The sequence below is a fragment of the Bos taurus genome, chromosome 23, assembly GCF_002263795.3.
Source record: "Bos taurus isolate L1 Dominette 01449 registration number 42190680 breed Hereford chromosome 23, ARS-UCD2.0, whole genome shotgun sequence".
Classification (NCBI taxonomy): domain Eukaryota; kingdom Metazoa; phylum Chordata; class Mammalia; order Artiodactyla; family Bovidae; genus Bos; species Bos taurus.
The window spans coordinates 50,648,737-50,671,583 of record NC_037350.1 but is presented as its reverse complement, the minus strand read 5'-3'; the positions used below and the strand labels follow the sequence as shown (position 1 = coordinate 50,671,583).

Genomic DNA, 22,847 nt, shown 5'->3' with positions numbered 1-22,847 from the left:
CAGGTCGGAGGTTGTGTCCTCAGCCAGGTGCCCAGCGCCCAGCCCAGTGCCACATTCATGGGAGAGGCTGAGACTTCCCTGCTACTTGAGGTAACAATCTTCATTAAGCAAGGGTGGACCACTCATGGAGGAAACAAGTTTAGCAGGAGAAAGTTCTTCAAAGTTAAGGAAGAAAAAGTTTAGAGAGACAAAGGTCTTCAAAGTTACAGAAGAAAGAAGTTAGAGGGAGAAAGGTCTTCAAAATGAAGGAAAAACCAAGTTGAGAGGGATAAAAGTCTTCCAAGGTAAGGAAAAACCAAGTTTATAAGGATAAAGTTCTTCAAAATTGAGGAAAAACCAAGTTGAGAGGGACAGAGGTCTTCAAAGTTATGGAAGAAAGAAGTGTAGAGGGAGAAAGTTCTTCAAAATGAAGGAAAAACCAAGTTGAGAGGGATAAAAGTCTTCCAAGGTAAGGAAAAACCAAGTTTAGAAGGATAAAGGTCTTGAAAATTGAGGAAAAACCAAGTTGAGAGGGATAAAAGTCTTCCAAGGTAAGGAAAAACCAAGTTTAGAAGGATAAAGGTCTTCAAAATTAAGGAAAAAACCAAGTGTAGAGGGAGAAAGGTCTTCAAAGTTAAGGAAAAAACAAGTGTAGATGGATAAAGGTGTTCAAAGTTACAGAATAAACAAGTTTAGAGGGAAAAAGGACTTCAAAGTTAAGGAAAAACCAAGTGTAGAGGGAGAAAGGTCTTCAAAGTTAAGGCAAAACCAAGTTTAGGGGGAGAAAGTTCTTCACAGTTAAGAAAAAACCAAGTGTAGAGGGAGAAAGGTCTTCAAAATTAAGGAATAAACAAGTTTAGGGGGAGAAAGGTCTTCAAAGTTAAGGAAAAACCAAGTTTAGAGGGAGAAAGGCCTTCAAAGTTAAGAAAAAACCAAGTGTAGAGGGAGAAAGGTCTTCAAAGTTAAGGAAAAATCAAGTTTGGGGGGAGAAAGGTCTTCAAAGTTAAGGAAAAACCAAGTTTAGAGGGAGAAAGGTCTTCAAAGTTAAGGAAAAATCAATTTTGGTGGAGAAAGGTCTTCAAAGTTAAGGAATAAACAAGTTTAGAGGGAGAAAGGCCTTCAAAGTTAAGGAAAAACCAAGTTTAGAGGGAGAAAGGTCTTCAAAGTTAAGGCAAAACCAAGTTTAGGGGGAGAAAGTTCTTCACAGTTAAGAAAAAACCAAGTGTAGAGGGAGAAAGGTCTTCAAAATTAAGGAATAAACAAGTTTAGGGGGAGAAAGGTCTTCAAAGTTAAGGAAAAATCAAGTTTGGGGGGAGAAAGGTCTTCAAAGTTAAGGAAAAACCAAGTTTAGAGGGAGAAAGGTCTTCAAAGTTAAGGAAAAACCAAGTTTAGAGGGAGAAAGGCCTTCAAAGTTAAGAAAAAACCAAGTGTAGAGGGAGAAAGGTCTTCAAAGTTAAGGAAAAATCAAGTTTGGGGGGAGAAAGGCCTTCAAAGTTAAGGCAAAACCAAGTTTAGAGGGAGAAAGGTCTTCAAAGTTAAGGAAAAACCAAGTTTAGAGGGAGAAAGGTCTTCAAAGTTAAGGAAAAATCAATTTTGGTGGGAGAAAGGTCTTCAAAGTTAAGGAATAAACAAGTTTAGAGGGAGAAAGGCCTTCAAAGTTAAGGAAAAACCAAGTTTAGAGGGAGAAAGGTCTTCAAAGTTAAGGCAAAACCAAGTTTAGAGGGAGAAAGGTCTTCAAAGTTAAGGCAAAACCAAGTTTAGAGGGAGAAAGGTCTTGAAAGTTAAGGCAAAACCAAGTTTAGGGGGAGAAAGGTCTTCAAAGTTAAGGCAAAACCAAGTTTAGAGGGAGAAAGGTCTTCAAAGTTAAGGAAAAACCAAGTTTAGAGGGAGAAACGCCTTCAAAGTTCCAGAAACCTTTGCAGAACAGGGCCATGCTCAGCATTGCTCTTTGTAGGCTGCTGAGAAATGGCATCTGAGTGCCCGCGGGCTGAGCAGCAGGTATGGTCTTTTGCTAACAATACCCGGACAGGACTCACTGGGCTGAGAGTTAGGAGGCCAAGAGGGACTGACCTTGGTGGTGGTGGGAGATGGTGCTCTGACGGGTGACCCAGACCTGTTGGGGTGCGCTTGCCAGAACCAACTCTGTTTCTTCTCTAGAGCTGAAAGTCAGATCATGAAATAAAGCCTTTGAAAAATGCGGAAACCTCCTCCCTTCTGGACAGTGTTGGGAAACTTCTGAAATAGCTTCCAGAAGACCTCTTGTAAGTGTTGATTGCACTGACACTATGGTTATACTCACTGCATCCTGGGTCGGGAAGTTCAATGCCCTGTTTTTCTTTTTTTCTTTTTTTTGTCAGGATCCTTCAGATTCAACCAGATAGGGAAATATTTTTCACATACAATGCTACGTTCTTAAAAGTAATCACATAGGGAAAATTTAGTTGGAAAAGATAACATTTCAAAATCTTTTGAGTTTTAACTGATTGTTAGAAGGAGTTCATGCCCCCTATGTATCTCTTTGGGGCTTCTCTGGTGGCTCAGATGGTAAAGAATTGGCCTGAGATGGCAGATACCCAGGTTCGATCCCTAGGTCAGGAAGATCTCGTGTAGAAGGGAAAGGCTACCCACTCCAGCATTCTGGCCTGCAGAATTCTAAACATGAACCACACAGTCCATGGGTCGCAGAGTCGGACACGACTGAGTGACTTTCACCTGCACTCTGGCGGGACCTCAGCTTCTGTCCTCAGCTATGACTCTGACACACAGGCGCAGCTGGGCCGGTGAATCCCGCATGCGGCTCCTGCACCCATGTCCCGTATCCTGCTCTGTTTCTACTTGTCTCCTGGACACCTTCACTTAATGCTCTGCAAGCACCATGAGTCCTCTTTGACAGGAGATGCGGGTTTGATCCCTGGGTCAGCAAGCTCCCCTGGAGCAGGAAATGAAAATCCTACGGGTGGATTTTCAGTCCATGGTGGGCGACAGTCCACAGGGTCTCAAGGAGTCCGGCACGACTGACGACTGAGCACAGCAATGCTACGTTACACCCCTGACCCTCCCCTTCCCCGGGAGGCTCTCTTTCAGTTAATCACATCACAATGAGTACAGATACCTGAGTTACACTAGTAACTGGCACCTGCATCTCCACTCCTTTCCTGGCCCCTTGCCCCCAGTCCACCTGGTTCTCACATCCTGTGATGCCCACCCTCATCAGCTCTGGGCAGCATCCCGTCACTGCTGCACTGCCCAGGCTCAGGCCCTCCTGGCTGTGCCCTGGTCCCCAGAGCCGAGTCCTAGGGGTCCCTGGGTCCTCTACCCCTGTACCCAGCCCATCCTAAGGGCTGGTGCTGGAGTCAGAAAGGAAACGGGAGGGAGGGAGGGGAGGATATGGATGAATGAAGGAATCACGTTACTCGTCCAGTTTCAATCTTACAATGGTTCCCAATGTTCTTGTTCAGTCCCTCAGTCGTGTCTGACTTTTTGCAACCCCGTGGACTGCAGCACACCATCTCCCGGAGCTTGCTCAAACTCATGTCCATTGAGTCAATGATGAATCCAACCATCTCATCCTCTGTCATCCCCTTCTCCTCCTGCCTGCAATCTTTCCCAGCATCAGGGTCTTTTCCAATGAGTCAGCTCTTCACATCAGGTGACTAAAGTATTAGAGCTTCAGCTTCAGCCTCAGTCCTTCCAATGAATATTCAGGATTTACTTCCTTTAGGATTGTCTGGGTTGATTGCCTTGCAGTTCAAGGGACTCTCAAGAGTCTTTTCCGACACCACAGGGCCATGACTGACAGATAAAACCCCAATTCTTCAGAAGAGCCTCCAGGTTCTTTCCAGTCCAGCCCTGCTCAATCCTTCCAGCCCGACTGCCTCACCTTGGGCGCTCCCCGGCCCACACGCTCTGCCCGGTCCTGAGTGTACCTCCTGGGAGCGGGAGCCCTTTCCCACCAGTGAATCCGCCTGGTTGTTCCTCCTCCAGCCGCCCCTGGACCTCACCCCTCCCTCGGGCTCGGCTCCTCTGTCACCCGGGGAGCCCAGCCCAAGCCCCACTGCATCACTATCTCCATCCTTCTGACCCCATTGGGCTGGTTACCTGCCCATCAGAGCTGCCACCCACTGCACAGAGACAAAACCTCTTTCCCGTCCCTCTGAAACCACAGAAGAGGAAGAGCGTGTTTGATGAGTTTTATCCCTCGCCTCTTTGTGACCAGATACAGTCTTCCATACAATCAGCTTCCAATCCATAGAGCGTGGGGTTTCCAGCTCTGCTACCTAGTGGGGCTGCAGGGTAGGAAGATGCTGTTGCTCCCCGTGCAGGGCTATTGCCCCGCCCTCCAGCATGGCTGGGTCAGCCCAGCCCCTCCCGCTCTGCCCACATCTCCCGTCTTCAGCTCAGCCCCGCCCCTCCAGCCCAGGTATTTGGGCCCCAGCGCCTCCATCCCTGCCCAGCCTGTTCCTACCGTGCTTGGTACGTGTGGGGCGGTGGGGCCGTGGCACCGGCCTGCCCGAGGCAGAAGGCAGTGGGCTGGGCGGGGGCTGGCACCGGGCTGGGTTTCCTTTCGGACCAGGTGGAGCGGTGGACGTCACGACGCAGTGAGTGTGGATCCTGGCCCCTGCGCTCTCTTGGGGTCCTGTGAAATGTGTATGCTTCTTACTGGCATGTGCATTGAATGGAGAAGAGCTGCCCCTTAATGGGGATCTTCCCCACCCATGGCTCGAACCTGGAGCTCCTGCACTGCAGGAGGATTCTTTACCATCTGAGCCACCAGGGAAGTCCAACTTCATTATCTATCTAAGCTAATTGAAATATCTCATCTCATCTGAAATATCTCATTAACAGTCTCACCAAGTCGTGAGACTGTTAATAAGCAGGCGGATTCCTTACCAGCTGAACCAAGGGAAGCCCAAGAATACTGAAGTGGGTAGCCTATCCCTTCTCCAGCACAGCTTTCCGACCCAGGGATCAAAGTGGGGTCTCCTACATTGCAGGCAGATTCTCTACCAACTGAGCAACTAGGGAAGTCCATGGGTCTATCTTATCTTTGTTATATCTTCGTATACCTTCCCTAAAGGTGATAATGAGCTTTCCTGATAGCTCAGTTGGTAAAGAATCTGCCTGCGATGCAAGAGACCCTGGTTTGATTCCTGGGTCGGTAAGATCCCTTGGAGAATGGATAGACTACCCACTCCAGGATTCTTGGGCCTCCTTGTGGCTCAGCTGGTAAAGAATCCGCCTGCAATGTGGGAGACCTGGGTTCAATCCCTGGGTTGGAAAGATCCCCTGGGGAAGGGAAAGGCTACCCACTCCAGTATTCTGGCCTGGAGAATTCCATGGACTGTATAGTCCATGGGGGCGAGAGAGTCGGACATGACTGAGCGACATTCACTTTCACGAATACCTTTCTTTGCACTTGACTTGAGCACAGCTGCAGAAATGCATTTCATAGACGCTGTGCTGTTCTCTGCACTTTGAAATGTATTTGAGGCTTCCCAGGTGGCTCAGTGTGAAAGAATCCACCTGCCAGTGCAGGAAACTCAGGTTTGATCTCTGGGTCCAGAAGATCCCCTGGAGGAGGCAACCCACTCCAGTATTCCTGCCTGAAGAATCCCATGGACAGAGGAGCCTGGCGGGCTGTAGCCCACGGGGTCATCAAAGAGTCGGACACGACTTAGTCACTGAACAGCAACAGCAATCCTTAATTACACTGGAAACACTGGGGCAGCACTTTATAGCGTCACTTGCACAGGGTGAGAAGAATCCCTGTCTTACTTTGTCAGTATTGGAAACGAATGGTTCTCAACCTCTTCACGTTTCTGTTTGAAAAAGGGTGTTTTGGTTTGCTCTCCACCCCTCTGTCTCTGTGTGTCTTTTTGGGGAGGGGGCGCTGCCATAATGATGAAGGCTGGACTGCAGAGTCATGACCTGGTGCTCAGCTCTCACTCTGTTCCTTGGAGCCCAGCAGAGCTAAGCTGCTTTTTAAATCAGCTATTTCTGGAGCTGGTTTTGCTCCATCCTTTTCCCTGTTTTAAGACTTCTTCCTTGATTCTGGCTGCTCTGCAGGTCAGCCATCACATAGTTTGCTAATTATGCTCATTTCGTGTTGTTTCTGATAACTTTCCTTTGCACTGTTTCCTGAGTTGAGTCTGCAGGGCCTGAACTATCAGAGCAATTCACACCAGCCCTGGGTACAGGACCCTCCCGAGTTCCTGCCTGGGGAGCACGGTGCTGCCTCTGGTGTTCTGTCTCAGTGCCCCGGGGAGTGCACGAAGCACCGCTTCCAGTCTGATTTCAGGGCCTGTATCAGCGTGGGCTGTTCACTTATCTTGCGATGGACGTATTTTCTGCCGTCAGAGTACCCTGAACAAACCTCTGGGCCTCACTGCTTCATTCCTTCCTTTTCAGTTTAGCGGTTTCACAGGGAGTGGGTGTGCGCTCACCTTTAATGACCATCAGCAACTGTTGTCAGTGGATGGAAAGAACTACCAGCAGCCTCACTGTGGCCTTTGAAGACAAGTGCACTCTGCTTTTTTCTGTATTAGTGTTAAGGTATTGGATATTAAGGCCTGTCCTGCTGGCTCAGTGGAAAGCATTCTTCTGCAATGCAGGAGCCTCGGGTTCAGCCCTGGGTCGGAAAGATCCCCTAGAGAAGGAAATGGCAACCCACTCCAGTATTCTTGCTTGGAAAATCCATGGACAGAGGGGCCAGGTAGGCTGTAGTCCATGGAATCACCAAAGAGTCAGACATGACTTAGCTACTAAGCAAGAAATTGGATATTAAAGATGGAAGAGAATGTGTGTGGGGGGAGTGTTTCCTCTCCTCTACATTCTTCCTGGCTGGTCTAGAAATTAAATTGACCTAAGACAAATCAATAGCAAAAAACCAACGCCACTGAATTTTGTGTGAACCTCGAAGATATAAGACTCAAGAAGTGACAAGGCAGGCAGCTTTGTGTGTGTGTGAAGATTTGACAAAACAAGGGGTTTTTGCCTGGGGAGCAAGTTTGTGAAGAAACAGGGTTTGCTGGTTCCTTGTACAGCCTTTTCAGCCTTTTGTTTCCCTCTTTGGCCATAAAGATGTCTCTCTACCTCTGGTACAGGGACGATATTTCCACATGGAGATTTATTTTCAGCTTTCAGGGTGAGCAGAAGAAGGGCAGAGCACGCTTTTTGCACCAGCTGTTTCTCAAGTCTCTTTACTTCAGAGCAATCAGTGTGCTGCCGTGGAGTGTTTTGGGGTGAGCTGCCCTGCACGCCATCAGGAGCACAGATTACCTGGTGCGTCCCTGTCCTCATGCAAGGAGCAGAAATCAGGGAGCTGACGCAGGGCCCGGAGCGGGGCTGCCAGCCTGCACGCCCTGCGGCTTCGCACCCTTTCCTCGGGCTCACCTGCTTGTTTCTCCCACGTCGGTATCTAGGACTGACGCTGCTTTCTGTTGAAGAACTGGGGATCTCTCAGCTGTCATCCCTTCCCACCAGGCAGAGAGGCCCTGAACCCTCACGTACCCCCGCCCCTCCCCACAGTGTCCTGTTCTGGACCAAACGCCCTCCGTGGCGGGGCTGTCGACCTCTGAGGCCGGGCCCTGGAGATGGACATGGGGGCATCCCAAGCCCTTGTCCCAAGCAGGGTGAGCAGACCCTGGGCCTGGGCACAGGGCCCTGGATTCGGGCTTTGGCACAGGTGGAGGTCCCATAGGAGGAGACATGGGCCTCAGGGGGTTTGTCTTTGAGGCTTTCATGCTTCTTTGTACGGGATTTACTTCTTTTATCTCAAGGCTGGGGTCTTTCTCTCTCTTTACATAATGTTCAACTTGTGTAACTGTGCATTTTGATTGATCATTTTGAATGATTCTTGTTATAAAATCGTACCTATAGGCCCCAAACACACCGAACAATCTAGAAATGGGAGCAAAAGCCCACAGCTCCTTCCCGACCCTCCCAGGCTGTGTCCCAGCACACTCTGTGTGTCGGCAGCGTGTCTCAGCCGTGTTCACGTGTCAGAAGCCCACGGGGGGGTCTGAGGCCCCGAGGAAACCGAGTTTTGTGCGTGTACCTGTTTGCTCGTCCAAGCAGAGCGTCAGTGCTAACAACAGTTAAGAGCGGAGTGAGACGTGGCCGACCTGTGGCCTGAATTTGCGTGACACTGATTTTAAATCCATCCTTTCAGCCTCGCCACCATGGATGCGCTGTCAGAAGCAAACGGCACCTTCGCCTTGACCCTTCTGAAAAAGCTGGGTGAGGGCAGCTCGGAAAATGTGTTTATCTCGCCCCTAAGCATCTCCTCTGCCCTGGCCATGGTCCTCATGGGAGCCAGGGGCAACACCGCAGCCCAGATGTGCCAGGTACGTTCGGGAAGCCGGTTCTGGGCGGCGGCCGATGCTCTTTCCTTGGCCCGTGAGCCGGTGTCCGTGATCCGAATCCCAAAGGCCTTGCTCAGCAGACAGGCCTCGCTCGGCAGACAGGCCTCACTCTCCTGTAGTCAGGGCGTACTGCACTTGTGCTTTTTTATCTGGTTTTTTTTTTTTTTCAGACGCTTTCTCTAAACAAGAGCAGTGGGGGAGGTGAAGATGTCCACCAGGGTTTCCAGAACCTTCTCAGCGAAGTTAATAGGACGGACACACAGTACTTGCTCAGAACCGCCAACAGGCTTTTTGGAGAGAAGACTTACGATTTCCTCTCGGTAAGTCATACTCCTGATTGCCCGAAGCAGATAGAGACCGAGGACGTGTGGAGACGGGAGGCGGGCCTTGTGTTGCAGACTGGCCTTGTGGGCTGAGACCCACACGGAGGGTGGGGTGTGGGACCCCAGTCACGACCTCACGCTTCCTGGAACCGTTTGGTCATTGCCTGTAGGACCATATATATGCGTTAGTATACTGTGTTGGTGTTTTTCTTTCTGGCTTACTTCACTCTGTATAATAGGCTCCAGTTTCATCCACCTCATTAGAACTGATTCATATGTATTCTTTTTAATGGCTGAGTAATACTCCATTGTGTATATGTACCACAGCTTTCTTATCCATTCGTCTGCTGATGGACATCTAGGTTGCTTCCATGTCCTGGCTATTATAAACAGCGCTGCGATGAACATTGAGGTACAGGCATCTCTTTCAATTCTGGTTTCCTCAGTGTGTATGCCCAGCAGTGGGATTGCTGGGTCGTATGGCAGTTCTATTTCCAGTTTTTTAAGGAATCTCCACACTGTTATCCATAGTGGCTGTACTAGTTTGCATTCCCACCAACAGTGTAAGAGGGTTTCCTTTTCTCCACACCCTCTCCATCATTTATTGTTTGTAGACTTTTGGATAGCAGCCATTCTGACTGGCGTGAAATGGTATCTCATTGTGTTTTGATTTGCATTTCTCTGATAATGAGTGATGTTGAGCATCTTTTCATCTGTTTGTTAGCCATCTGTATGTCTTCTTTGGAGAAATGTCTGTTTAGTTCATTGGCCCATTTTTTGATTGGGTCATTTATTTTTCTGGATTTGAGCTGCAGCAGTTGCTTGTATATTTTTGAGATTAGTTCTTTGTCCATTGCTTCATTTGCTATTATTTTCTCCCATGCTGCAGGCTGTCTTTTCACCTTGCTTAGAGTGTCCTTTGATGTGCAGAAGCTTTTCATTTTAATTAGGTCCCATTTGTTTATTTTTGCTTTTATTTCCAAGATTCTGGGAGGTGAGTCATAGAGGATCCTGCTGTGATGTATGTCAGAGAGTGTTTTGCCTATGTTCTCCTCTAGGAGTTTTATAGTTTCTGGTCTTATGTTTAGATCTTTAATCCATTTTGAGTTTATTTTTGTGTATGGTGTTAGAAAGTGTTCTAGTTTCATTCTTTTACAAGTGGTTGACCAGTTTTCCCAGCACCACTTGTTAAAGAGATTGTCTTTTCTCCATTGTATATTCTTGCCTCCTTTGTCAAAGATAAGGTGTCCATAGGTGCATGGATTTATCTCTGGGCTTTCTATTTTGTTCCATTGATCTAGATCTCTGTCTTTGTGCCAGTACCATACTGTCTTGATGACTGTGGCTTTGTAGTAGAGCCTGGAGTCAGGCAGGTTGATTCCTCCAGTTCCATTCTTCTTTCTCAAGATTGCTTTGGCTATTTGAGCTTTTTTGTATTTCCATACAAATTGTGAAATTATTTGTTCTAGCTCTGTGAAAAATACCGTTGGTAGTTTGATAGGGATTGCATTGAACCTATAGATTGCTTTGGGTTATATACTCATTTTCACTATATTGATTCTTCCGATCCATGAACACGGTGTATTTCTCCGTCTATTAGTGTCCTCTTTAATTTCTTTCACCAGTGTTTTATAGTTTTCTATATATAGGTCTTTTGTTCTTTAGGTAGATATATTCCTAAGTATTTCATTCTTTTCATTGCAATGGTGAATGGAATTGTTTCCTTAATTTCTCTTTCTATTTTCTCATTATTCGTGTATAGGAATGCAAGGGATTTCTGTGTGTTGACTTTATATCCTGCAACTTTACTATATTCATTGATTATCTCTAGTAGTTTTCCGGTGGAGTCTTTAGGGTTTTCTATGTAGAGGATCTTGTCATCTGCAAACAGTGAGAGTTTTACTTCTTTTCCAAGTTGGATTCCTTTTATTTCTTTTTCTGTTCTGATTGCTGTGGCCAAAACTTCCAAAACTATGTTGAATAGTAGTGGTGAGAGTGGGCACCCTTGTCTTATTCCTGACTTTAGGGGAAATGCTTTCAATTTTTCACCATTGAGGATAATGTTTGCTGTGGGTTTGTCGTATATAGCTTTTATATGTTGAGGTATGTTCCTTCTATTCCTGCTTTCTGGAGGGTTTTTATCTTAAATGAATGTTGAATTTTGTCAAAGGCTTTCTCTGCATCTATTGAGATAATCATATGGCTTTTGTTTTTCAATTTGTTAATGTGGTGTATTACATTGATTAATTTGTGGATATTGAAGAATCCTTGCATCCCTGGGATAAAGCCCACTTGGTCATGATGTATGATCTTTTTAATATATTGTTGGATTCTGATTGCTAGAATTTTGTTAAGGATTTTTGCATCTATGTTCATCAGTGATATTGGCCTGTAGTTTTCCTTTTTTGTGGCATCTTTGTCAGGTTTTGGTATTAGGGTGATGGTGGCCTCATAGAATGAGTTTGGAAGTTTACCTTCCTCTGCAATTTTCTGGAAGAGTTTGAGTAGGATAAATGTTAGCTCTTCTCTAAATTTTTGGTAGAATTCAGCTGTGAAGCCATCTGGACCTGGGCTTTTGTTTGCTGGAAGATTTCTGATTACAGCTTCAATTTCCGTGCTTGTGATGGGTCTGTTAAGATTTTCTGTTTCTTCCTGGTCCAGTTTTGGAAAGTTGTACTTTTCTAAGAATTTGTCCATTTCTTCCAAGTTTCCATTTTATTGGCATTAATTGCTGATAGTAGTGTCTTATGATCCTTTGTATTTCTGTGTTGTCTGTTGTGATCTCTCCATTTTCATTTCTAATTTTATTGATTTGATTTTTCTCCCTTTGTTTCTTGATGAGTCTGGCTAATGGTTTGTCAATTTTATTTATCCTTTCAAAGAACCACCTTTTGGCTTTGTTGATTTTTGCTATGGCCTCTTTTGTTTCTTTTGCATTTATTTCTGCCTTAATTTTTAAGATGTCTTTCTTTCTACTAACCCTGGGGTTCTTCATTTCTTCCTTTTCTAGTTGCTTTAGGTGTAGAGTTAGGTCATTTATTTGACTTTTTTCTTGTTTCTTGAGGTATGCCTGTATTGCTATGAACCTTCCCCTTAGCACTGCTTTTACAGTGTCCGAGAGGTTTTGGGTTGTTGTGTTTTCATTTTCATTCGTTTCTACACGTATTTTGATTTCTTTTTTTATATCTTCTGTGATTTGTTGGTTATTCAGCAGCGTGTTGTTCAGCCTCCATATGTTGGAATTTTTAATAGTTTTTCTCCTGTAATTGAGATCTAATCTTACTGCATTGTGGTCAGAAAAGATGCTTGGAATGATTTCAATTTTTTTTTAATTTACCAAGGCTAGATTTATGGCCCAGGATGTGATCTATCCTGGAGAAGGTTCCATGTGTGCTTGAGAAAAAGGTGAAATTCATTGTTTTGGGGTGAAATGTCCTATAGATATCAATTAGGTCTAACTGGTCTATTGTATCATTTAACGTTTGTGTTTCTTTGTTAATTTTCTGTTTAGTTGATCTATCAATAAGTATGAATGGGGTATTAAAGTCTCCCACTATTATTGTGTTATTGTTAATTTCCCCTTTGATACTTGTTAGCATTTGTCTTACATATTGCTGTGCTCCTATGTTGGATGCATATATATTTATAATTGTTATATCTTCTTCTTGGATTGATCCTTTGATCATTATGTAGTGTCCTTCTTTGTCTCTTTTCACAGCCTTTGTTTTAAAGTCTATTTTATCTGATATAAGTATTGCTACTCCTGGTTTTTTTTTTTTTTTTGGTCTCTATTTGCATGGAATATCTTTTTCCAGCCCTTCACTTTCAGTCTGTATGTGTCCTTGTTTTGAGGTGGGTCTCTTGTAGACAACATATATAGGGGTCTTATCTTTGTATCCATTCAGCCAGTCTTTGTCTTTTGGTTGGGGCATTCAACCCATTTACATTTAAGGTAATTATTGATAAGTATGACCCCATTGCCATTTATTTTATTGTTTTGGGTTTGAGTTTATATACCCTTTCTGTGTTTCCTGTCTAGAGAAGATCCTTTAGCATTTGTTGGAGAGCTGGTATGGTAGTGCTGAATTCTCTCAGCTTTTGCTTGTCTATAAAGCTTTTGACTTCTCCTTCATATTTGAATAAGATCCTTGCTGGGTACAGTAATCTGGACTGTAGGCTATTTTCTTTCATCACTTTAAGTATGTCTTGCCATTCCCTTATGGCCTGAAGAGTTTCTATTGAAAGATCAGCTGTTATCCTTATGGAAATCCCCTTGTGTGTTATTTGTTGTTTTTCCCTTGCTGCTTTTAATATGGTTCTTTGTGTTTGATCTTTGTTAATTTGATTAATATGTGTCTTGGGGTGTTTTGCCTTGGGTTTATCCTGTTTGGGACTCTCTGGGTTTCTTGGACTTGAGTGATTATTTCCTTCCCCATTTTAGGGAGGTTTTTAACTATTATCTCCTTAAGTATTTTCTCATGGTCTTTCATTTTGTCTTCTTCTTCTGGGACTCCTATGATTTGAATGTTGGGGTGTTTAACATTATCCCAGAGGTCTCTGAGATTGTCCTCATTTCTTTTAATTCGTTTTTCTTTTTTCCTCTCTGTTTCACTTATTTCTATCATTCTATCTTCTACCTCACTTATCCTATCTTATGCCTCTGTTACTCTACTGTTGGTTCCCTCCAGAGCGTTTTTGAGCTCATGTATTGCATTATTCATTATATATTGACTCTTTTTTATTTCTTCTAGATCCTTGTTAAACGTTTCTTGCATCTTCTCAATCCTTGTCTCCAGGCTATTTATCTGTAACTCCATTTTGTTTTCAAGATTTTGGATCATTTTCACTATCATTATTTGTAATTCTTTACCAGGTAAATTCCCTATCTCTTCCTCTTTTGTTTGGTTTGGTGGGCATTTATCCTGTTCCTTTACCTGCTGGGTATTTCTCTGCCTCTTCATCTTATTTATATTGCTGTGTTTGAGGTGGCCTTTCCATATTCTGGCAGTTTGTGGAGTTCTCTTTATTGTGGAGTTTCCTCACTGTGGGTGGAGTTGGACGGGTGGCTTGTCAAGGTTTCCTGGTTAGGGAAGCTTGTGTCGGTGTTCTGGTGGGTGGAGCTGGATTTCTTCTCTCTGGAGTGCAATGAAGTGTCCAGTAGTGAGTTATGAGATGTCACTGGGTTTGGAGTGACTTTGGGCAGCCTGTATATTGAAGCTCAGGGCTGTGTTCCTGTGTTGCTGGAGAATTTGCGTGGTAAGTCTTGCTCTGGAACTTGTTGGCCCTTGGCGGGTGCTTAGTTTCAGTGTAGTTACGGAAGCGTTTGATGAGGTCCTATCAATTAATGTTCCCTGGAGTCAGGAGTTCTCTGGTGTGCTCAGGATTTGGACTTAAGCCTCCTGCCTCTGATTTTCAGTCTTATTCTTACAGTAGCCTCAAGACTTCTCCATCCATACAGCACCGATGATAAAACATCTAGGTTAATGATGAAAAGTTTCTCCATGGTGAGGGACACCCAGAGAGGTTCACAGAGTTACATGGAGAAGAGAAGAGGGTGGAGGGAGATAGAGGTGAGCAGGAGAAGAAGAGAGGGAATCAAAAGGGGAGAGACCAAGCTAGCTGGTAATCACGTCCCTATGTGCTCTCCACAGTCTGGACTGCTCAGAGATGTTCATGGAGTTATACAGAGAATGGAAGAGGGAGGAAGGAGACAGAGGTGGCCAGTAGGAGAAGGGGAATCAAAAGAGGTGAGAGCAAGCTAGCCAGTAATCACATCCCTACGTGCTCTCCACAGTCTGGATCCCTCAGAGATGTTCACAGATTTACACAGAGAAGAGAAGAGGGAGGAAGGAGACAGTCGTGGCCAGGAGGATAAATGGGGGAATCAAAAGGAGAGAGACAGATCCAGCCAGTAATCGGTTCCCTAAATGTTTTCCACCTTCCGGAACACACAGAGAGATTCACAGAGTTGGGTAGAGAAGAGAAGGGGGGGGGAGGAGATAGAGGCGACCTGGTGGAGAAAAAGGAGCATCCAAAGGGAGAGAGCAGTCAAGCCAGTAATCTTGCTCCCAGGTAAAAATGGGTATTGAAGATTGGGTTCTTAAAGGTACAAAATTGATAACAAATACCAAAAAGCAAAGATTAAAATCAAGAGTAGAGGTTGGATTCTCAAAAATACAATATTAAAGGACAAAAAAGTCACAAAAATTATAAAATAGATATATATGAAGTTTCCTTTAAAAAATATGGCCTTTTTTGTTGCAAAGTAATAGTAGGTTATAAAAATGAAAATTAAAGGAGTAATAGAGGACTCAAAAACAATTTTTTTTTTTTAATTTAAAGGATGATAATAGTAAAAATATATCTAGGACTTTCTCTGGTGTTGTTGTGGACGTGTGGGGTCAGTTCATTTTCAGATAGTTCCTTGATCCGGCTTATATTTCTCAAGATCTATAGGCCCCTTCCTATGTAGTCAGTGCTAACTACAGGGTTTTAATCTATTGCAGCTGTCACTTCCAAGGCGGTTCCCTCTGTTTTAGCTTCTTCTATTTGCTGGTCCCTTCAGTGTCTAATTTCTGCCCTGACACAAGGGGACGGTAGTGGACACTTTTTTAGGTTCACTGGTTCAGTTGTGCTGTGGGGAGGGAGGGACGCTGAAATCAAATATCACTGGCGTGTGTGGGGAGTGCTCGCCGTGTCTCGGCCACACTGGGTTTGCCACCGCTCACGGCATGTGTGCTTTCCCTGTCTATGCTGCTTAGGCTCTAGGTTGCTCTGCCGGGAACTGTCTGAGGCTGGCCCTGGGCTGCATGCACCTCCCAGGTCTAAGCCGCTCAGGTTTGGGTGCTTGGATACTCTTCAAAGGCACAGACTTGGTTGGGCCTGTGTTTTGTGCCCTTCCCAGGTCCAAGCAGCTCAGGTGACCAGGTGCTTGGAGAGCAGTCGCCCCCAGTTGAAGGCTGCGACTTATGGCCTCCCCCATCCCTGCTGCTCCGTTTTCTGGGTGTACAGTAGGTGTGCCTTCTCAGGTGTGCCATGTGTCTCTTCTGGGGAGCTGATCTCTGGCTGCGACCCTCCCAGCAGATGTCGACCGTCCAGAATCCCAAGAAGTCTTGGTTAGCGACGAGGCCTGCTTGCATTTTGGTAGATGATGCCTCTCTGGGGCCATGATTGCCCCCGTCTGGGTCTGTCTGCCCTCACCTGCCTGTCTCCACGGGGGATGGGCTGGTCCGCAGCCGGCTAGCTCTAGTCACTCCTTTGTTCCTGTGAGCGGGCCTGGCGGTGTCTTAGGTGAGAGCTTTTCGCGGGGTAGCTATCCCACAGTCTGGTTTGCTATCTCAAGCTAGTTTCCTCAGATTGTCCTCGGGGCATTCAGGCCCGGTCCTTACTCTAATCAATGCAGCCCGCACCTTCCTGCCCAGCCCCCACTTGCGAGTGGCGATGCAGGCGTCTGCGCTGCTCCTCCATTGGCACGTAATCTGTGAGTTTTAATTATTTATTTATTCTTCCTCCCAGTTATGTTGCCCTCTGAAGTTCCAAAGCTTGCCACAGACTCTCCAGTGAGAGTGTTTCCTGGTGTTTGGAAACTTCTCTTTTAAGACTCCCTTCCTGGGATGGATCTCCGTACCTACCTCATTTGTCTCTCTTTTTATCTTTTGTATTTTTTTCCGACCTCCTTTCAAAGACAATGGGCTACTCTTCTGGGTGCCTGATGTCCTCTGCCAGCATTCAGAAGTTGTTTTATGGAATTTACTCAGTGTTCATTGTTCTTCTGTTTTGTGTTGTTTTTAATATAAATTTATTTATTTTAATTGGAGGCTAATTACTTTACAATATTGTATTGGTTTTTCCATACATCAACATGAATCCGCCATGGGTGTTCACACGTTCCCCATCCTGAATCCCCAACCCACCTCCCTCCCCATACCATCCCTTTGGGTCATCCCAGTGCACCAGCCCGAAGCTTCCTGTATCCTACATCAAACCTGCACTGGCGATTCCTTTCATATATGATATTATACATGTTTCAATGCCATTCTGCCAAATCATCCCACCCTCACCCTCTCCCACAGAGTCCAAAAGTCTGTTCTATAGATCTGTGTCTCTTTTGCTGTCTCACATACAGGGTTATCAGTACCATCTTTCTAACTTCCATATATATGCGTTAGTATACTGTATTGGTGTTTTTCTTTCTGGCTTACTTCACTCTGTATAATAGGCTCCAGTTTCATCCACCTCATTAGAACTGATTCAAATGTATTCTTTTTAATGGCTGAGTAATACTCCATTGTGTATATGTACCACAGCTTTCTTATCCATTCGTCTGCTGATGGACATCTAGGTTGCTTCCATGTCCTGGCTATTATAAACAGTGCTGCGATGAACACTGGGGTACAGGCATCTCTTTCAATTCTGGTTTCCTCAGTGTGTATGCCCAGCAGTGGGATTGCTGGATCATAAGGCAGTTCTATTTCCAGTTTTTTAAGGAATCTCCACACTGTTCTCCATAGTGGCTGTACTAGTTTGCATTCCCACCAACAGTGTAAGAGGGTTTCCTTTTCTCCACACCCTCTCCATCATTTATTGCTTGTAGACATTTGGATAGCAGTCATTCTGACTGGCATGAAATGGTATCTCATTGTGTTTTGATTTGCATTTCTCTGATAATGAGTGATGTTGAGCATCTTTTCATGTGTTTGTTAGCCATCTGTATGTCTTCTTTGGAGAAATGTCTGTTTAGTTCATTGGCCCATTTTTTGATTGGGTCATTTATTTTTCTGGATTTGAGCTGCAGCAGTTGCTTGTATATTTTTGAGATTAGTTCTTTGTCCATCGCTTCATTTGCTATTATTTTCTCCCATTCTGTAGGCTGTCTTTTCACCTTGCTTAGAGTGTCCTTTGTTGTGCAGAAGCTTTTCATTTAATTAGGTCCCATTTGTTTATTTTTGCTTTTATTTCCAAGATTCTGGGAGGTGGGTCAGAGAGGATCCTGCTGTGATTTATGTCGGAGAGTGTTTTGCCTATGTTCTCCTCTAGGAGTTTTATAGTTTCTGGTCTTACGTTTAGATCTTTAATCCATTTTGAGTTTATTTTTGTGTATGGTGTTAGAAAGTGTTCTAGTTTCATTCTTTTACAAGTGGTTGACCAGTTTTCCCAGCACCACTTGTTAAAGAGATTGTCTTTTCTCCATTGTATATTCTTGCCTCCTTTGTCAAAGATAAGGTGTCCATAGGTGCGTGGATTTATCTCTGGGCTTTCTATTTTGTGGCATTGATCTAGATCTCTGTCTTTGTGCCAGTACCATACTGTCTTGATGACTGTGGCTTTGTAGTAGAGCCTGAAGTCAGGCAGGTTGATTCCTCCAGTTCCATTCTTCTTTCTCAAGATTGCTTTGGCTATTTGAGCTTTTTTGTGTTTCCATACAAATTGTGAAATTATTTGTTCTAGCTCTGTGAAGAATACCGTTGGTAGTTTGATAGGGATTGCATTGAACCTATAGATTGCTTTGGGTAAAATATGGAATGCTTCATGAATTTGCATGTCATCCCTGCGCAGGGGCCATGCTAATCTTCTCTGTATCGTTCCATTTTACTGTATGTGCTGCCGAAGTGAGCACTCATTGTTCTTTTGATGAATTTGTGGGGGAGAAAGTGGTCTCCCCATCCTATTCCTCTGCCTTCTTAGGAAATCCCAAGAAAAGCACTGATATTTAGAACATTATTTTGGTATGGAATATAAAATCAAAAGATGAGAAATATTTGTCAGTTATTTCATACTGATCAAGTATCCAAGAATCCAATACCAATCACAATGTATGATTAGATATTGCTTTAGTTTGCTTTTTGACTGGTCATTACTTACTAAATAGTATTTTAAGAAGCAGGCACTTGTTTTCAGATATGTTTAAAAGCTGTTGAAATCACCAAGGGTATGATGAGGTATCGACTTGTAGGTGACCACTTTGCTTCCAGACCATTTTCTTAGACTGGGAGACTGACATCTTTTTCAAAAGCCCCGATTAAGAAGTGGAGCAGTAGGTTGGCAGAGCCTGAATGATGTGAGGGTTCTATGAAAGGAGGCACCCGGACCACGACATGCAGGGTCCACGGTGTTCGGAGAACTCAGCCACGTGACATCGGACAGAGCCAATTCTCCTGGTCCTCAGAGCACCTCTGAGACGTAGCTACTGCTGTGTCCTTGCTTCCAGGGGGCGAGGAAGCCAGAGAGACGCAGCAACCTTTCCAGGGTCACACGGCAGTGATGCCCGGAACGTGTGCTGGCGGCAGTGTTGCCGCATCGCCTCTCTTGAATGGCTGTGTTGTTGTTGTTTAGTCGCTAAGTCGTGTCTGACTCCTTGCAACCCATGGACTGTAGCCCTCCAGGCTCCTCTGTGCATGGGACTGTCCAGGCAAGAATACTGGAGTGTATTCCCATTTCCTTCTCCAGGGCATCTTCCGCACAAGATCAAACCCTTGTCTCCAACGTTTGCAGGCGAATTCTTTACCACTGTGCCACCTGGGAAGCCTGTGATTTTACTCAGTTATTTATTCAATGTAGCTGAAAACTGAGAAACCAGATTGAAGGTTAATTCTGCACATTCGTTTGTACATTACACAAGTAACCGTCAAATGATCAGTGTTGAGGTCGGCACGGTGAAGAAGTAAGCTCTTGGCGTTGTCTGTTTCTGTAGCCATGTGATTCTGTCATTCCATCTCTCCTAGTCTTTCAAAGATTCCTGCCGCATATTCTACCAAGCAGAGATGGAAGAGCTGGACTTTCTCAGCGCTACGGAGGAGTCCAGGAAGCACATAAATACCTGGGTAGCCGAAAAGACAGAAGGTGAGGACGTGTCACTACTTCTGTTCACACAGTATTTGAATGAGTCTTATTTTCCATCAGTTCCTTCCCAAGACCATCAAATGTAAACAGAAATGGCTTTTTTCTCTAAAGAACTGGAAACTTTCAAATCCACTTCTGAAATTTAATCAGTAATCAATTTCTCTAGCTTCCCCCCTCCTCATCAATATTTGGTGCACCTCTTCCGGAGCAATCACACTTTGACTTTTGGCTGTTGCAGTTAATGTTCATATAGTCTGCCTTTTCACAAAGGGTGGGAGGAAGGCTCTGGATCGGGCTCCACCTCCCTGCCTGTGCAGCAGAGCGCATGCTCTGCGGGTCGCTGAGCATCACTGCAGGACACTCGGTCAAGCCCTCGTCCACCTGCGCTTCTTCGTTTTCGTGCTCTGCACGCTGGCTTCGGCCTCTCCCCTTCAGGACAGTCCCCTCACGTTGTAGACCGAACATTCCTTTTTCTGTCACTGTGAATTATCCTGCCCTATTATTTGTTCATTGTATGTGTTTTATGCAACTCATGGTATTTTACTGAGTGGAGACTTTAAGGTTTTTGTCGCTGATTTAGCTTTAGGGGCCAGGCTCCCTGCATGGGTTTCCCTGGTGGCTCGGATGGTAAAGATACACCTGCCAATTCAGGAGAGGCGGGTTGGATCCCTGGGTCAAAAGATCCCCTGGAGAAGGAAATGGAAACCTGCTCCAGTATTCTTGCCTGGGGAATCCCATGGACGCAGGAGCCTGGTGGGCTACAGTCCATGGGGTCACAAATAGTGGGACCCAACTTAACGAGTAAACAGACAACTCCCTGTACGTGGTTGTATGGGGGACTCCTCCAGGGGACGGACCAGTAAGTACTGTGCCCAGCACCTGCACCAGGAAACCCTGTTAGCTAACTGGTGTCTTTAAATCTTCTTTGCAGGTAAAATTAGAGACTTGCTCCCTGCAAATTCAGTTAACGCCATGACACGTCTCGTTCTCGTGAATGCCATCTACTTCAAAGGGAACTGGGACACACAGTTTAACAAAGAGCACACCAAGGAAAGGCCTTTCAGAGTCAGCAAGGTGAACAAGAATGCGTCATAATAAGGGAGGAGGTTCTTGGAAACGGTCCCTGGGGTCCCCTTGGTTTACGGAGCCTGCCAGGAGGCTGACCTCAAGGAACTTGTGCCTCTCGTGGCCTTGGCAGCCCAGATGTAGACCTGGGCAAACCCTGGCTTCCTCTCCCCCTGCTCCTCCTCTGCTGTATCATCAGGGGAGGTCTGTGCGGCCGGTGTTCCGTCTTGTATCACACATCCCACGGGGCAGCTCGCAGGTCTCTGGGCCTCCTAGAACCCCTGAGATCCAGTTCAAACTTCAGACTGTGGCTGTGACGCTCCCTGGGCCTGGTTCCTACCGTCTGTCCCCCTCCCGTCAGGAGCTACCTACACAGACGCCTTTCTCTGCAGGGCTGTCCAGAAACCTTCCTAGCGGTCTCCGCAGCCCAGGTTCCTGGTTCCTGTGTCCCTCCTCTGAGCTCTCACAGAGCCTGTGGCCTCTCACAGTGGCTCTGATCCCCCAGAGCCCTGCGGGCCCGTGTGCAGGACCAGGGAGGTTACTTGGAAGTTTTCCTGATGACCATGGCTGGGCTGAGAGTGGTGGGGGTAGGAAGCACAAGTCAGATTGTTTTGTTTTGTTTTTTAATAATTGTATCTATTTATTTGGCTGTGCAGGGTCTTGTTGCCGCAGAGCCTTTCTTGCAGCTGCCGTGGCAGAGACCCTCTTGGCTCGGTGCTCGGGCTTCTCCTGCCGGTGCTTCTGTTGGTGCAGAGCTCAGGCTCCAGGCCCGTGACTTCAGGAGCTGCGGCTCCCGGGCTCTCAGCCCAGGCTCAGTAGTTGTGGCCCATGGGCTTAGAAGCCCCTGGGCTGTGGGGTGTTCCCAGACCAGGGATGGAGCCTGTGTCTCCTGCATTGGAAGGCAGATTATTTACCCCTGAGCCACCAGGGCAGCCCTGTTGTCTTTAAAAGTAGAGCCAACATGGTTGTTCATGGGTCAGCTATCAGGTGAGAAGGACAGGGGCCCAAGACACTCTAGGGTCTGCCTGGGGGATGAGTGGTGTCGCCATGAGCAGAGATGGGAAAGTATAGATGGAACAGGTAGAGGGGAACACAAGACGCCAGTGTGGGAGCCAACCTGGAGGCTCCTTTGCATCCAGATGCAGATGTCAGGTGGGCAGGTGCCGGGGAAGAGGTCCTGCTGGGTAAGTCTGTGTGGAGCCCTCCTGGGTCAGCAGGAGAACAGCAGCCTGAGGCCTGAGTGCTGGGAACCAGGGGTGGGAGCTGGAGCCGTGCAGACGAGCTGACGACACGGAGCTGGGGTGGGTCTGGAAGACAGGACAGAATGTGTGGGCTCAGGTGGACGGCTCTGATGACTCATCCAGCGTGTCCACAGGTCTTGTTTCAACTTAACATTTATGTATTCCTTTTATAGAACATGGAGAAACCTGTGCAAATGATGTTCAAGAAGTCCACCTTTAAATCAACCTACATTGGAGAAATAAGCACCCAGATTCTGGTGCTTCCCTACGTAGGCAAAGAACTGAACATGGTCATCCTGCTGCCCAGTGAGAGCACAGACTTGAACACGGTAACCAGCCAGCCGTGGCCCCTTGGGGTCTCATCGGGATCCCTGCTGGGCACTGGGCTCTGGGAACTCGTGTGCAGCCGGCAGGCTGCCCCGGGCCCGCAAGGCACAGTGTGCGGGTCACAGTGGAAGGTGCCCGGGGTAGCGCTGCTGCAGACCCTGAGATCTACCTTCTCCTCCAGGTGGAGAAGGCCCTGACCTATGAGAAATTCGTCACTTGGACGAAGCTGGATGTGATGGACGAGGACGAGGTGGAGGTGTTCCTGCCCCGCTTCACGCTGGAGGAGAGTTACGACATGGAGTGCGTCCTCCGAGACCTGGGCGTGACCGACGCCTTCGAGGCGGCCCAGGCTGACTTCAGCGGGATGTCGTGCCAGCAAGACTTGCATCTGTCCAAGATCGTGCACAAGTCCTTCGTGGAGGTCACTGAAGAGGGCACAGAGGCCGCAGCCGCCACAGTGGCCAGGATCACCCCGAGAATCCTGAGGATCGTGCCCCGGTTCTGTGCCGACCACCCCTTCCTCTTCTTCATCCAGCACAGCAGGACCGGGGCCATCCTGTTCTGCGGCCGCTTCTGCTCGCCGTGACGAGGTGGGGGGCGCCCAGTGCTCCTCACCGCTCTCCCCGATCTCTGCGAAGAGCTGGAACCCCGGTGACCTTGGCGAAGGTCCACAAATAAAGGGCTGATCGAGACCGCCTGTGTGTGTCTCT

The 22,847-nt window shown here is 46.4% G+C and overlaps 1 protein-coding gene and 1 non-coding gene across 2 annotated transcripts; one reads left to right on the top strand and one right to left on the bottom strand.

The window, feature by feature from the left end:
• The first annotated feature begins 1,444 nt into the window (after window positions 1–1,444).
• Window positions 1,445–22,829, top strand: LOC617406 (serpin peptidase inhibitor, clade B (ovalbumin), member 6-like). The gene is made up of 7 exons (XM_010818631.4): window positions 1,445–2,240; window positions 8,150–8,324; window positions 8,513–8,662; window positions 19,387–19,504; window positions 20,436–20,578; window positions 21,984–22,139; window positions 22,319–22,829. The coding sequence occupies exons 2-7, from the start codon at window positions 8,160–8,162 to the stop codon at window positions 22,721–22,723; spliced, it is 1,137 nt and encodes a 378-aa protein (XP_010816933.1). The 5' UTR covers window positions 1,445–2,240; window positions 8,150–8,159; the 3' UTR covers window positions 22,724–22,829.
• LOC112443922 (U6 spliceosomal RNA) lies at window positions 18,176–18,281 on the bottom strand. The gene has a single exon (XR_003032323.1). It is a non-coding gene; the product is annotated as a U6 spliceosomal RNA (small nuclear RNA).
• Window positions 22,830–22,847: the final 18 nt, after the last annotated feature.